The sequence below is a fragment of the Benincasa hispida genome, chromosome 1 (assembly GCF_027475165.1).
Source record: "Benincasa hispida cultivar pf3 chromosome 1, pf3_genome.v1.1, whole genome shotgun sequence".
NCBI lineage: Eukaryota > Viridiplantae > Streptophyta > Magnoliopsida > Cucurbitales > Cucurbitaceae > Benincasa > Benincasa hispida.
The window spans coordinates 80433514-80450102 of NC_143478.1; the positions used below are offsets into that span (position 1 = coordinate 80433514).

At 35.5% G+C, this 16589-nt stretch overlaps 2 protein-coding genes across 7 annotated transcripts; one reads left to right on the plus strand and one right to left on the minus strand.

Moving 5' to 3' along the window:
- Window positions 1–390: 390 nt before the first annotated feature.
- LOC120075454 (Tetratricopeptide repeat (TPR)-like superfamily protein) lies at window positions 391–7311 on the minus strand. Of its 6 annotated transcripts, none has more exons than XM_039028882.2 (7): window positions 4587–7311; window positions 4294–4486; window positions 3983–4130; window positions 3773–3879; window positions 1697–1745; window positions 1136–1381; window positions 391–895 (listed from the first exon to the last, which is right to left on the minus strand). In XM_039028882.2, exon 1 carries the CDS (start codon window positions 7069–7071, stop codon window positions 4603–4605), a length of 2469 nt encoding a protein of 822 aa, XP_038884810.1. In that variant the 5' UTR covers window positions 7072–7311; the 3' UTR covers window positions 391–895; window positions 1136–1381; window positions 1697–1745; window positions 3773–3879; window positions 3983–4130; window positions 4294–4486; window positions 4587–4602. The 6 variants fall into 6 exon arrangements, with proteins under 6 accessions (XP_038884810.1, XP_090169409.1, XP_038884789.1 ...); XM_090313283.1 differs by having other exon boundaries at window positions 3773–3899; window positions 4587–7305; XM_039028861.2 differs by lacking the exon at window positions 1697–1745.
- LOC120075477 (F-box/RNI superfamily protein) lies at window positions 697–1723 on the plus strand. Its single transcript, XM_039028903.2, has 2 exons — window positions 697–838; window positions 1176–1723. The coding sequence occupies exons 1-2, from the start codon at window positions 786–788 to the stop codon at window positions 1426–1428; spliced, it is 306 nt and encodes a 101-aa protein (XP_038884831.1). The 5' UTR covers window positions 697–785; the 3' UTR covers window positions 1429–1723.
- Window positions 7312–16589: the final 9278 nt, after the last annotated feature.

The following is a 16589-nucleotide window of genomic DNA, read 5'->3' on the forward strand; positions in this document are numbered from 1 at the left end:
AAGAAGTAAAGGAAATACCTTCTTCCGTGGCACAAAATATAAATTCTTCCATGACATTATTGAAATCATATAAAAGCTAATAATAAAAGATTTGGGAAGAGAACATAAAACTTCATCCTATCACAAAACAAGTTGTAACGGTAAATGAAATGAAAAAAAAAAAAAAAAAAAAAAAAAACAAAACAAAAAAACAAAACAAAACAAAATCTCAATCGGCTATATTTCAAACTTAAATATGATCAGCTATATTTCAAAAGCACAATATAATTTTAGCTACCCACTCCAAGTTACCTTTAAATCATCAATTTACTAGTTTATTTTTTTTAGTACTATCAATTGATATGAGAGGATTTAAACCACATTCTCCATAGTTACTAGCACAGACGAATGTAAATTAAGCTACGCTCATTTTTGTATTGATATTGACAACTAGAATTGAAACCGGCCAGTAAGGTACAAATCTAGAGACAGGCAAAGCAGAGCCCATTAGGCCCACTAATCTTGGGTTCATACTTTCAACTCCTCAGGGAAAGCAAACCCATTAGGATCATGTACATACAGATACAACTTATGAAGTATGGGAAGAGGAATTTTGAAGGTTCGTTTTCACAAACCAACTCCAAGGAGTGGGGGGTAGTATAAAGGAGTAAAAGGACAAATTCATCCCATTCTTCAGAATCTTCATTGGGATGGAGGAAATGGATAGCCTCTCTTTTCATCTATAAATACAAATCAAGCCAATTCCATTGTTCATCACATCTTCACTTACCTTATTGGGAGAAAGTATGGCCACAGCATTTGGAAGAGGGGCTCAGACAATGAACTCCATGTTCTTCAAGTAAGAGCCTTCTTCAAATTAGCCATCAATTAATTTCTTCTGTATGATTCTGTTTATCTACAATAAAACATTTTTCAGAAACATCAGAAAATTTTTAAATATTTACATGTATTTTCAACATAATCTTGTCATCAATCTAACATAAGAATGCAGCAGACCAAAACCAGAAACAGTAACGGAACTAAACTCAACTAGGTTCCACTCAGAGTACAGTTGTTTGCCGGTTCAATTATTACATTGTCTAAATTTGTATGAGATGTACAACACAACACATGGAATATCGATATAGAACGATACCTTGTTTTTCTGATTCTTATTCAGTTGCATTCTTTGGCAGACCGATTGGGCGAAAGGGCTTCCACAGGAAAAGCTCTTCTCCAGATATGATAAGGGAGAGAGTTGAAACAGAAAGCAAGGAAATGAAGAGCAATAAGAGCCATGTGGGGGGTGAGGCAACTCCTTGGGTGCTTGATGGGCGAACTGGAATTTATTACCCGAAAGGTCACGAGAAGGTGCTCGAGAGCATTCCCGATGGCGGTGGGGCTGCAGTTAACACCCAGGTCAATTGGTTTAATGATGAAAACATTTAAAAGGGTGTTTAACATAGGCATGTTGCTGCATCCAGATTACCTTATTACTTTTGAATTCACAAAAGGCAAACAGACCCAGGCCCTTTTATTGTTAAACCGATGAAATACCAAACCAATATCCATTTAGAAAGCAATTGTATCAACTAACCTCAATAAGTCCAATTTAGAGGTAAATACCAAAATTCACAAGTCAACAACAAGCACAGAAAATTTCAGAAGACTTGTGGTTGTGTTTGTTATATAATGAACTAGAATCAATTGTACTTACAAGCTTGCTGACATCGTATACAAACAAGAACGCAGTGCTCTGAGACAGGCTGTTTTAAGAAAACTAAAGATTAGATGTATCAACACTACAACCAAAAGTTGGATTTTATAGCACACATTTTAAATGACTATGGATGGAGAATGTAACGCCACCCACAGAATGAAGGGCTTATTCGAATTTCATGTGGCTGACTGGGTAGATTGGAATACCGCTGCAAGATCGAAGGAAACAAGGGTGAATCATATCTATTAGCAGAAGGAGAAGTTTTTATGAACCAATTAACTCTTTCTTGATTTTTTTTTCCTCCACATAAGAAGAGGATATTACACATGGATTGCTTTTGGTATAATTAGATTTCCTTCAAAATGAATATTTCAATTCACTAGTATTATATCTCATAATATTTAAATATAATTTATATATACGTGTTTCATAAGCATTTGTTTACCTAGAATATTGATTAAATTCAAGTTGTGTGATATTGATCTCCTCCTATCTAATAAGTGCTGATTTTTTGTACTAACTGCTTATAATTCAAATGGAGAAGATATTGACATTGGTTTATTTGCTATAAATTGTTAATGCATATATGTTTTTCACATTCCTAAGATTATTTCTTTCCTCTTCGTCTATTTTTCCCCATGATCTTCTAATCTTGTTCATGATTTCTTCCATTACCGTTTTCCACCAAAAAAAAAAAAAACACACACATACAGACAGGCTGACTAGGGAAAAAAAAGGACCAACCAAAATGGGGGACATATTGCAATGAAAAAAAATAATAAAAGAAAGAGCCCTAGTGGAGAAAATTCTTGCTTACATGGGCAAAAAAGACCGGAAAAAAGATTAGATGAGTTGGATATGTAATATTCTGAAGAATTTTGAAAAGTGAATTGGAAATGAACAAGGAGTCAGAACAAGTAACTTTTCAAGCAGCAAAATAGATCAGATATGCATAACAATAACTTCTAAAGAATTAAGCAGACCACTATATGACATGTATATATGTATTGTATACTTTAGTACAACATCTGTAAGAAGATTCGAACCTCTGAGCTCTGACTCTCTAGGAGAAGGATATATGCCTTAACCAACTGAGTTGTGTTCATTATTATGAAAACAAAATATCTCAAATACAGTTTTGGATACCATTTTGATGATTTTCCAATTAATTTGATTTTCATCTTTGAACTTTCAAAATGGATTACTTTGGACCAAAACTGTCAAAATAATTGTTTTTGTCTTTGGCATTACATTGCCATCAATTATTTGACAAACGGATAACATGACTATAAATATTGTCTAATATCAGCATATTTTGAGCAATGATCTGGGTTATATTCCAATCAATACTCGCCTCAACAAGTTAATATACATATTGCAAAATAACGACAAGTACCAAAAATGAGTATTTTCTCTAGTGACTTAAATAGACCTTAAATAAATAAAATAGTATAATCCAACAAGTTTTGCTTTTGAACTCAAAGACGTGTACAACCTATATAACAAAAATATATATAAGCATCAATTGGTCAAGATCTAAAGATCAACGGTTCGAATCTCCATTCCCACATAATTTTAGAAAAAAATAATAAACCTATCAAAATGAGCATAGCTCAACTGGCATTAAGTGTGTACTAAAATTCTAATTAAAATAAATAAATAAACCTATACAACCGAGTCTGTTAAATAAGATTGTTCATTATATATTTTTTCTTCAAGCCAGATTTCTTTTCTATAACAAAAACAAAAGTATTTAACAAAATTGTATTCACTTTTCAGCACATCAACTTAAATAGTTTTTTAGATGGAAATTAAATAGTTAAATGTGCAGTTCCAACAGAACAAGAAGAAGAACAAGAAGAAGAAAGAATTAGATGTGCAGTTCAGAGACCTCAGGCCTAAAGCTTGGTCAGTGATGCAAGGGGTAGGGGTCCCAACACCCCGGTTATAGAAAAAAATTGCATACAATGCTTACAGCACTTTCAATTATAGAAAGGAAAACAATAACAAAAGAGCATATCATTATCATTTCTGAGTACAAGATTGATGACAAGATGGAGTAGATGAACTTACAAATCCATGAAACTGAAAGCGCTTTCTATGCTCCAACTCCAATATGCCAATGAACTACTACCAAATACGACATCGCTCCCTGAGAACCACTACATGCAGATTCAAGCCTGCAAAATCAGCATCAACACTATACATGCTCATTATAAGTTATGAGAAACCTCGACTGTTCCCGCTGTCCATGCCAAATATATTACACTAAAAATGACATACCCAACCTAATATGTTTGCCAGCTTTCATCCTTGGCTTTGAGTTGGCGAACCAATGTCACTCTATCATTATCAAATCAATTGCCATTTTTTCTTCTCTGAGGATCTTGATAGAGCACCCTATGTTCTCATTCCTATCTGCTTCCCTGATCTGTTGAACAATAATACCAAGTTTTCAAAATATATGCTAGCAAGCCCACATATAAACTAACGATATTATACACAAAGTGGAAATGGAATACACTATTTATATATATAAATATATACACACACACACACATATATATTTTTTTTATTTAAAAAAAAAGGCCTACCAAACTCCCGAGAGTAAGGACAACTCTTCCTTTTTGGCTCTTTCATTTGAACAAGAGGAGGAGGATAGCCTCAATGCATAAAGAAACAGTACTGACAGATCCACACTCTACCAATTGAGTGATATCTCCCCGAGGCCATGGGCCTGCATGAAGGAGTCAGATGTTTCTTATTCTTCAATTCTTTTCCTTGTCGCTGATGAAAAGTTCAAAGATAAAACAAAAGAATAATTTTCAGATCAACTGAACATGAAACAGTAATCATAATATCAACAGATAATGGAGTAACGAAGAACCTCTGCAGAAATTAGATCAGTCTTGGCTAGTAATTGTAGATCGATTCCAACCGTGTACGAGAGTAGTGTAAGTAATTTCATCTAAAGATAATCCTCCAGTGGCCATTTGATCACATACTTTAAAAGCTTTATCCATGTCCTTTCCCTTGCAAAATCCATTAGTCAAGGCATTGTAAGTAACAACATCTGGGACAATTCCACTTTCTTTCATTTTGCTCAGAAGGTTATTTGCTTCTTCCATATTCCCTAATTTACAGTACCCATCAATCATAACGGTGTATGTAAATTTGTTGGGAGCTATGTTAAAAGAGATCATCTCGAGCCAAGTAGCTTCAGCAGTATCCATTTGCCCCAGCTTACAATAACCGCCAATTAATGCCGTATAGCAAACAACATTTGGCAACAATCCCTCCTTTCTCATTTCATCAATAAGATGCTTTGCATTTTCAACAAGACCAATGTTGCACATGCCATGTATTAGAGAAGAATATGTGGCACAATTTGGTAAAATTCCCTTGCTTTTCATATCATCACAAAGTTGCAAAGCTGCAGCGACATTTCCATTGTGGCAATTTGCTCTGATAAATAGATTGTAGACAATGGTATTCGGCTCCATTTTCTTAGAGACCAATTCATTAAATAATTTTTCAACATCTTCGATTCTGTTAGCTTTACAATAAACATCCATCATTACCCCGTAAGTGTGAACATTAGAAACCAGCCCACTAGCTTTGAATTCATCCCAAAGCTTAATAGCATCGTCCAATTTTCCTGCATTGCACAGTCCATGCAATAGAAAATTGCAAGTATAGATATCTGGTTGAATTCCTTGTTTGGTCATCTTTTCTTTAAGTTTAAAGCCTTCCTCAACTTTTCCCTCTTTGCAAAAACCTAAGATGAGTGCGTTGTATGTCATCCGATCCATTGGAATACCCCTCTCTAACATCTCTTTGACTATTCTAACAGCCTCTGGCAAATTACCAGCCCCACAAAGTCCATGTATTAGAGCATTGGAGGTCAATGTACTTGCTGGAGACCCTTTCTCCAATAACCTAAACCAAAGTTCGGTTGCTTCTAAATGTTTACCATCCTCACACAACCCACGTACCAAAATGGTTAAGAGTTGATCCCTAGGCCTGAAGTTCTTCGCTAACATCACCTTAGTAAATTGGAATGCAGAATAGTACCTAGACTTTTTACATAACCAGTGGACAACCGAATAACAAGTATCAGGGTTTATAGATAGCCCATTCGATAATATCTCCTCAAGTGCATTCTCTGCTTGCTCGATTTGATCGCTCTTGCAAAATCCTTGCATGAGAGTATATAAAGTAACTGAAGTAGGAGATATATTTTTGGACATCATCACATCTTTAATCCTAAGTGCTTCATTGATATTTCCCATTTTGCAGTATCCATCAATTAAATTATTGTAGACAATTACATTCGGATCAATACCCGCATCAACCATCTCATCTAAAACATGATTCACTTTGTCAAAATATTTTAGTTTTGTCAAACCATTAATAAGCGCACCATATGTTTTAAGATTTGGCTGTACCCCTTCCATTGTCATCTTCTCTTTGAGCTCAAAGGCATTGTCTAATCTCCCATTCTGGCATAAACCATGAATAATACAATTATAAGTAACAACATTGGGAGAAATACCCAACTTTTCCATTTTCATCAATAACTCAATGGCTTTTTCCATCTTCCCTCCCTTGCACAAAGCATTTATCGCATTCGTAAATAAGAAAACATCTGGACGAACACCTTGGGACATCACTTCAAATCCTTCACAACATTTCTCCAGTTCATTAGCCTTTACCAAAGAGCTCAATAAAAAATTACAAGTCTTTATCGATGGAAAGATTCCCTTGCGAGCAAACAAATAAAACACATCAACAGCGCAATTTAATCCAAAATTTTTGAATTGTGTGCTGTATACATGGATCAGAAAATCAAATAACTGTGTCCATTCAAACCGCCCAACAACTGAAGTTAAACCAAACAATGCATTAGCTATCTCAATGTGAAGCTTATTCGAATCCGAATTCAATACCGGGAGCTTCCCATCTATCAAACGAATCAGAAGCAATCTCGCGGGGGGTAAAAATTTGGAATGAACGAGCAAAAGAATCAATATACAATAAGAACGAATGGTAAATCGAAACTTGAAAGAATCAGACGCAAAGTAAAAGAAATTAAGACAAGTTATGGGGTTGGCTTTCAATCCAACGGAGAAGAAGAGCTGATCAAACTGAAAAGGAGACAAATGGGGCAAGAGGGCTCTACATTTAGAAGAATCAAGAGACGAATTAGAGAGAACGGAAGATACCCAATAGTGTAACTGCTCCTGGATGTGCCGTGGTGGGTCCTGGTGGTGTTCTTTATGCGGTTGGGTGGATAACAAACAGGCCAGCCGGCGAGAGAAGGGAAAGAATACAGGAACTGTCTTATTGATATTAAATCTTGTCAAACGCATTGAAGAACGAAGGTTGCAGATTAGGTGAATGTTGAATTGGATTGATGAGGTTTAATGGAGGGAGAGGAAGAAGAAGAATGTTGAATTGGATTGTTAAGGGGCTGCGCTAGGGTGTAAATGGAAAAACGCTGTGAGATCGGAGGCGGAGAGGGAGGGAGAGGGAGGAGAGGGCGGGCGAGGAAGAACGTGGAGCCCCGGAGTTGGGCCACGAGAGAACAAATTGAGTGGTTGGTTTTCGGTGGAAGTTTTCGAGTGCCAAATGTGTTTATGGTGGGTTGGACGATGCCCATATTATGGTATTTTGGGCTTTGGCCCACATTTTAGATTAGGGCTTGTCTTCAGCTTACCAAAGACCATGTGTTATGTAGAGAAATTAAACTTACATTTTTAGGTTGTTCTTATACTTTTTGGCATGAAATCTGGTGAATTATGAAGCCTTTTAGGCTACGATATAAGGAGTTAATTAAAATGATTCAAAATTAGTTGAGGATGATCACAAATGAAGTGGAATTTCATTGATATCAAATAAAAGAAGAAACTTTGTAGCAAAAAGGGATTTTGTAAGAACATCTGCAATTTATGCATGGGCTGGAAGATGTTGCACATGAACTCGCTTCTAATGTACAAGATTTCTCACAAAGTAAATATCAATTTCAACATGTTTCGTACGAGAGTGAAGAACTGGATCAACACTTAAATGCATAACACTTAAGTTGTCACACCATAGTATGGGAGTGTGACATAATCGAATATGTAACTCCGTGAACAAGAAATTCTACCATATTAGTTTCGACAACACAAGTGCTAAACTTCTATATTCAACTTTTGTGCTAGATTTTGATATTACAGATTGCTTCTTTGATGTCCATTGGATCAAATTACCTCCAAAAAAGACGCATACTCATTCGCATCAGCAAAGCCATGAATATTTAGATTCCTTGGTTTCTTAAACAACAAACCATGATCAAGGGTGCCTGCCAAATATCTACGAATTCTTTTTACAGCTTGCTAATGAAAATTGTTTGGAAAATGCATAAACTGACACACATATTTACACAATACGCAATTCCACACATATTTACACAATACGCAATTCCTATTCTTGTTAGAGTTATATACTATAAAGCTCCCACTATACTCCTGTATAGTCGAACATTATCAAATTTTTTCCCATGATATGTAGATAGAACAGAACCGCTAATCATACGAGTAGAGACAAACCTTGCATCTTGCATTTTTACCTCATGTAACATATCAGATACATACTTATTTGACTAGTAAAAATAAGTCTTTACTTGATGAAATTGCTTGCTTTAAAGAGAGTGGCATGTTGTGCAAATTGATGGAATAAATTTCTCTTGTGATAAGCATATTTGTGATTGTGATGAAAAAAATGCGTTGCTCGATAAATTTAGATTTCTTGAGCATGATGGTTGTGAAAAGGATAATTTGATTAAATCACTTAAAGAAAAAGAATTAAATGTTTTGCAAGAACTTGATAGAGCTAAAAAGTCTATTAAAAGGTTGATAATGGGTGCTCAAAGATTGGACAAAATAATTGAAGTAGGTAAGCCTTTTGGTGATAAGAGAGGTTTTATATTGATGAATGTTCTACTCCTTCAAGTTCTAAAACTATATTTGTTAAAGAATCTTTTATAGTGCTAATATGCCTAACGTTGTGTCTAATAATGCTAAATCTAGTTTTGTGCCTATATGTCATAATTATAGTGTTGAAGGTCATATTAGACCTAAGTGCTTGAAATTGAAGTATGGTTACACTACTTCTTCAAGAAGAAACTTTTCTCAAAGAGCAAAGTCTTCCAATGCTCCAAAAAAGAATTTTTTCAAGAAGAATAAAGTGCATAAATTTGTTGTTAGAGATAAATCCTTGCATAATGTTGTTTGTTTTTCTTGTGGCAAATATGGTCATAAAGCTTATTCTTGTTACTTATCTAGATTCAATGCTTGTAATGCTAATGTAAAAATGAAATGGATCCCTAAATTTGTAAATGCTAACACTGTTGGACCCAAACAAGTGGGTACCAAAGAATCAAACTTGATTATTTTGTTTGTAGATTTGTTTGAAAGCTTCCAAGAAAAATAAGTGATACTTGGATAGTAGTTGCTCAAGGCACGTGTCCAGAGACCGATCCAAGTTTATTTCTTTCTCCAAAAATGATGAAGGCATGGTAACTTTTGGTGATAACAAGAAAGGTAAAATTATTGGCAAGAGCAATATAGGTAATGAATCTTCTATTTGGATTGAAAATGTGCTTTTAGTTGATGGTTTAAAGCAAGATTTACTTAGTATTAGTCAATTGTGTGACAAAGGATTTAGAATTGTATGTGTTAAAAATAATTGCATTGTTGAAAATGCTTGTGATAGAAAAGTCATATTTGTTGGAAATAGGGATGAAAATGTTATACCATTGACTTGAATGATTGTCCTATTATTGATAAATGTCTTTCCGTATTGCATAATGACTCTTGGTTATGGCATAGAAGACTAGGACATGCTAGCATGCACTTAATTTCAAAGATTTCCAAAAAAAAATTGGTTAGAGGTCTTCCTAAATTTAAATATAACAAAAATAAAGTTTGTGATGCTTGTCAAAGGGAAAACAAACTAAGTCTTCTTTCAAATCTATAAATGTGATCTCTACTACTAGACCCCTACAACTATTACACATTGACTTATTTGGCCCTTCTAGAATTGCTAGCTATAGAGGAAATTATTATGCCTTTGTGATAGTTGATGATTTTTCTAGATTTACTTGGGTTTTGATGATAAAACATAAGGATAATGCTTTAAAAAGTTTTATTAGTTTTGCTAAAAGAGTTCATAATGAAAAAAGAATTTTTTATTTCTAAAATTAGGAGCAATCACGGAGAAGAATTGTAATGATGCTTTTAAAGTTTTTTGTGAAGAAAATGATTTTTCTCATAATTTTTCGTCTCCAATGACTCCTCAACAAAATGGTGTGGTTGAAAAAAAATCGTACTTTGCAAGAATTTGCTAAGTCAATATTGAATGAGTATGGTCTACCAAAATATTTTTGGGCGAAAGCCGTTAATACCGCTTGCTATGTTTTTAAATAGAGTTTTAATTAGACCATCTATAAATAAAACTCCTTATAAGCTTTAGCATGGAAAAATTTCAAATATTGGGTATTTCAAAGTTTTTTGTTGCAAATGTTTTATTTTGAATAACAAAGAAAAGCTTGGAAAAATTGATTCTAAGACGGATGTTGGTATTTTCCTAGGATATTTCTCTACTAGTAAAGCTTATAGAGTTTTCAATAAGAGAACTTTAGTTATTGAGGAATCTATGCATGTTGTGTTTGATGAATCATGTAATAATGTTTCTAATGAGTCTATTTGTAGTGATGATTTAGAAAAAGGTTTTGAAGATTTATTTGTTAGTGACAAAGGCAAAGAAATTGTCTCGAGTATGCAAGAAGTGAGCATCAATGAAAAGAAGGAAGATGATTCTTCATCCATGCCTAAAGAGTGGAGATATGCTACATCCCATCCCAAGGATTTGATTCTTGGTGATCTTACAAGGTGTGAAAGCTCACTCTTCTCTTAATTTATTTAGTAATCTTGCTTTTGTTTCTCAAATTGAACAAAAAGTTTTAAAGATGTCGAATGTGATGAATTTTTTATTTTAACTATGCAAGAAAAATTAAATCAATTTGAAAGAAAAAAAAAAGTTTGAGAATTAGTCTCTAGGCCTTCTAATGCATCTATAATTAGAACTAAATGGGTATTTAGAAATAAAATGGATGAAAATAGAAATATCATTAGAAATAAAGGTAGGCTTGTAGCTCAAGTTTATTGTCAAGAAGAAGGTATAGATTATGAAGAAACTTTTGCACCGGTTGCTAGATTAGAAGCTATTAGAATGTTGCTTGCTTTTGCCTCTTATAAGAATTTCATTTTGTATCAAATGGATGTGAAGAGTGCCTTTTTAAATGGTTGTATTATGGAAGAAGTTTATGTAGAACAACCTCTAGGTTTTGAAAGTTTTGGTTTGCTTAATCATGTTTATAAGTTGTTGGGTGCAAATCTATATTTAAAATGGTCCATTGATTATATTTAAAATGGTCCATTGATTATTTTTAAAACGGTTCGTTGATTATTTTAAAACGGTCCATTTATTAATTTTTAAAACGGTCCGTTGATTAATTTTAAAACGGGCGGTTTCGATGCTGAAGACCTATAAAAGGCAAGGCCTTCAGCAGTTTGTAAGACATATAATTCATTTTCAAAATTCCCACTTCATTTTCCTCTCCTCCTCCATCTTAGCTTTCCGAGCAGTGAGTTTAGAAAGGGTGTACGTTCCGATCGGTTATGGTGCATTTCCGATCGGTTTTCATTTGGTTGTTTTATCCTGGGGACGACGTGACAATTTTCAGACCTGCTTGCACACTTGGGCAGAGCTGTGAAATGCCTTAAAGAGAGTGAGCTCTACGACTCAGCCTATAACGAGTTTCTGTTTTGCAGATTTTGCTCTTCGCTTGACCGTCGTGCCTTGACGGCTTGTAGTTTGTCGTTCTGAGGGCCCTGCTATTTCCAACAATTTTAAGACGTTTCGACATCTTCAATGGCCTTCAGTAGCAACAATGAGATATCTAACCTCAACCGTCCATTCTGGTTCGAAGGAGCGAACTTCAAGCAGTGGAAGCAAAAGATGTTGTTCTTCCTCGCCGTCAAGAAAGTTGTCGAAGCTTGTACCAACGCTAAGCCGATTGTCTCTTTGGAAGAACCAACTGAACAACAAATAAAAGAAGTTGCTGGCTGGGAGGAGAAAGACTTTCTATGTAAGAATTTCATTTTAAATGGTTTGACTGATGATCTATATGACTACTACAGTACAATGAAGACAGCGAAGAAGGTCTAGGATGCCCTGCAAAAGAAGTATGACACCGAGGAGGCCAGGTCGAAGAAATATGCGGTTAGCCGTTATCTCAAGTTCCAGATGACGGATGACATATCCGTGGAGGCCCAATCCCATGAACTCCAGAAGATATCTCACGAGATAATTACTGAAGGTATGCCTTTAGACGAAAAATTCCAAGTTGTTGTTATTATTGATAAACTGCCCCCCTTGTGGAAGGACTTTAAGAACACTTTGAGGCATAAGACCAAGGAGTTCTCCTTGGAGAGTCTTATAACCCGGCTAAGGATCGAAGAGGAAGCCCGGAAGCAGGACCAGAGGGAGGAGGTGAACGCAGTATCTAAGAAACTGCCTTTGTCGTGGTAAAACCTGACCAAAAACCTAAGGGGACAAAGAGAAAAGGTCAGAACCGTGGCTCCAGCAACCAGAACCAACAGAAAAAATAGAAACCCCCTTCAGGAGAAATGGTACAGTTCCTCTGCTTTAATTGTAATAAACCTGGGTAGACCCTGAAGTTTACCTCTAGGAAGACCCTCACGTTGAAGGACGTTCTGCACACTCTGAAGATACGAAAGAATTTGGTTTCGGGCTATCTCCTAAACAAAGTTAGGATTACTCAAACTATAGAGGCAGACCTATATACCCTTACCAAAAATAATGTATTTGTAGGGAAAGGGTATGCAACTGAGGGAATGTTCAAATTAAATCTAGACCTTAATAAAATGAAATCTTCTGTGTATATGTTGTGTTCTATGAATATTTGGCATGCTAAACTCTGTCATGTGAATAAGAATTTAATTAGTAACATGATTAGGCTGGAAATGATACCTAAGTTATCCACGAATAATTTTGATAAATGCGAGTATTGTAATCAGACTAAAATTACTAAAACTCCGCATAAATCTGTACTTAGAAATTCTAAGCCTCTAGATTTGACTCATTCTGATGTCTGTGAATTTGATGGCATATTGACTAGGAACAGTAAAAGATATTTCATTACTTCTATTGACGACTGCTCTGATTTTACTTTTGTATACCTGCTGAAAAACAAAAGTGATGCTTTTGATGCCTTCAAACTTTTTGTTTTTGAAATAGAGATCAGCTTAATAGAAAATTTAAAAGACTTCGTAGTGATAGGGAAACCAAGTACGACTCGGACAGTTTTAGTGAATTCTTTAACTCACAAGGAATAATACACGAAAAGACCGCACCTTATTCTCCTAAAATGAACGGAAAAGCCAAAAGGAAAAATAGAACTTTAGCTGAGTTAGTAGTTGCTATTTTGCTTAGTTCAGGAGCCGCGTCTTATTGGTCATCCTTACCATGTGTTATATCCTAAATAGAATCCCGAAATCTAAAAATAAAACTTCACCTTACAAAATTCTCAAGAATAAGAAACTAAACTTGTCCTACTTTAGAACATGGGGTTGTCTAGCCTTTGTAAGGATTCCTGTCCCAAAAAGGAGAAAGTTGGCTAGTAGAGCTTATGAGTGTGTGTTCATAGGTTATGCCTTAAATAGTAAAGCCTACAGGTTCTATGATCTAGTGAACCAAGTAATCATTGAGTCAAATGATGCCAACTTCTTTGAAGATAGGTTTCCTTTTAAATCAAGGAATAGTGGGGGCTTTGGTTCAAGTGGTATGACTCTAGTTAGAAATCCTAACCCTAGAGAGGAAACTGACCCAGGACCTAGAAGAAACAAAAGAGCTAGAACCGCCAAAGATTTTGGAAATGACTTCTTGACCTACAATGTAGAAGAAGACCCTAAAGATCTACGAGCTGCCCTGTCCTCGGTAGATGTCAACCTATCGTAAGAAGCCATAAATGATGAGATGACTCACTTGAGTCAAATAGGTCTTGGCACTTAGTAGATCTACCCCCAGGATGTAAGGCAATAAGGTGCAAATGGATCTTAAGGAGGAAACTTAGACCTGATGGGACTGTCGACAAATTTAAAACCAAGTTAGTAGCGAAGGGTTTTAGATAGAGAGAAAACGTAGATTTCTTTGACACCTTCTCCCCTGTCACTAGAATTACCTCTATCCGTGTCCTGTTCTCTCTCGCTGCTCTTTATAACCTCGTAGTACATTAGATGGATGTAAAAACCACTTTTCTAAACAGTGAACTTGAAGAGGAGATTTACATGGAACGACCTGAGGGTTTTGTTGTCCATGGTCAAGAAAATAAGGTGTGTAAATTAGACAAATCTCTCTATGGACTAAAACAAGCTTCTAAGCAATGACATAAAAAATTTGACAACCTTATCCTATCTAAAGGTTTCAAGGTCAATGAAAGTGACAAATGCATTTATCATAAGTTTGATAATAATCTTTGCACTATCTTGTGTCTATATATAGATGATTTATTGATCTTTGGATCGAACTTGCACGTCATAAATGATGTAAAATCAATATTGAGTGCGAACTTCAACATGAAAGACTTAGGAGAAACTAGTGTAATCTTAGGCATAAAAGTAAATAGGTCTGAAAAGGGAATTTCTTTAGATCAATCTCACTAAATAGAAAAGATTCTAAAGAAATATAATTACTTTGAGTGTAAACCAGCCTGTACTCCTTATGACCCTAGTGTCAAGTTGTTCAAGAATACTGATGACAGTGTTAATCAATCTGAGTATGCGAGCATCATAGGTAGTCTTAGATACATTGCCGACTGCACTAAGCCTGACATAGCTTATGTTGTAGGACTACTTTGCAGGTTTACAAGCAGACCTAGTAAAGAGCATTGAAATGCTATAGAAAGGGTCATGCGATACTTAAAGAAAACCCAAAACCTAGGATTACATTATCAAAAGTTTTCCGCTGTTCTGGAAGGGTTCAGCGATGTTGATTGGAACTCTCTTTCGGATGATTCAAAGGCTACAAGTGGCTATATCTTTAATATAGCTAGTGGAGCTGTCTCTTGGAAGTCCAAGAAACAGACTATTTTAGCCCAATCTACGATGGAGTCAGAAATGATAGCACTAGCGAAAGCTAGTGAAGAAGCAGGCTAGCTTTGAAGTCTGCTATCAGAGATTCCCTTATGAGAAAAGTCAGTACCAACCATATTAATCTATTGCGATAGTACTACAGCAATCACAAAAGTTCAGAACCGTTACTACAATGGAAAGAGACGTCAATACGTCGTAAGCACAGTACCATTAGATAGTTTCTCACTACTAGTGCAGTTAGAGTGGATCATATACGGACTGATGAAAATTTGGCAGATCCTTTGACGAAAGGACTAGCCAAAGAAAAGATTTTCAGAACCTCAGAAAGGATGGGACTCATGTCTATCGAAAAATGAATCACAGTGAGGAAAACCCAACCTATAGACTGGAGATCCCAAGAAACAGGTTCAACGGGTAATAACTAATCACGAGTGATATATAGTAAATTATGCTAAACCAAAAAAGAGTTCCATTCCTATGACTTAAAGTCTGAGCATGATATCCTAAAGCGTAAGAAAGGTTGAACTCAGTTCTTAATGAGATTTATACTTGATGACAAGTGGGGTACCTGCTACAAGAGTACCCTTGATAGACTCACCTGTGTGAATGTGGAAGTGAGGGTTGCTTCCTATGGAGTTTTTAGGCAAACTCTCTAGAGCATTCACTAAACCGAGATTCACGTGCTAGGCCTTAAAAGCACGGGCTTTCGTACTACACCCTATGACACTCTGTGTGAGATGCTATTAGAGATAGAGTTCAAAACCAAGGGTTACTCTAGTATATTTTGAATCATCTACACTATGTAAAGGTTCAAGTCGTAAGACACCTTTGCTTATGCACAGTGTTGTATAGACTGAAACTGCTCGATAAAAATCTTTTCTCTCTTCTTGTTTTGTTTAAATTTCCAAGTGTGGGATTGTTGGGTGCAAATTTATATTTAAAACGGCCTATTGATTATATTTAAAACGGTTCATTGATTATTTTTAAAACGGTCCGTTGATTATTTTTAAAATGGTCCGTTGATTAATTTTTAAAATGGTCTGTTGATTAATTTTAAAATGGTTTGTTTCGATGCTGAAGGCCTATAAAAGGCGAGGCCTTCAGCAGTTTGTAAGACATAGAATTTATTTTCAAAATTCTCACTTCATTTTCCTCTCCTCCTCCATCTTAGCTTTTCGAGCAGTGAGTTTAGAAAGGGTGTACGTTCCAATCGATTACGGTGCATTTTCGATCGATTTTCATTTGGTTGTTTTATCCTAGGGACGACGTGATAGTTTTCAGACCTGCTTGCACGGGCAGAGCCGCAAAACGTCTTAAAGAGAGCGAGCTCCACGACTCAGTCTATAATGAGTTTCTGTTTTGCAGATTTTGCTCTTCGCTTGACTGCCGTGACGGCTTACAGTTCGTTGTTCTGAGGGCCCTGCTATTTCCAAATAAGTTAAAAAAGGCTTTTTATGGCTTAAAACAAGCCCAAGGAGCTTGGTATGATGAGCTTAACAACTTTTTATTTGAGAATGACTTTAAAATGAAAAAAAAAATGATACTACTCTCTTTATTAAGGTTGAGGATAATGATATGCTTATAGTACAAATATATGTTGATGATATTATATTTGGTTCAACTAATCCATTTTTGTGTGAAGAATTTTCTAAGTGTATGCATAGTGAGTT

What these genes read in the sequence shown, in the direction of transcription:
- LOC120075477 (XM_039028903.2), top strand. Translation starts at nt 786, where the DNA reads ATGGCCACAGCATTTGGAAGAGGGGCTCAGACAATGAACTCCATGTTC. An exon ending in ATGAACTCCATGTTCTTCAA is followed by an intron (nt 839 to 1,175) that starts GTAAGAGCCTTC and finishes ATTCTTTGGCAG; the next exon opens with ACCGATTGGGCGAAAGGGCT.
- LOC120075454 (XM_039028861.2), bottom strand. Translation starts at nt 7,071, where the DNA reads ATGCGTTTGACAAGATTTAATATCAATAAGACAGTTCCTGTATTCTTT.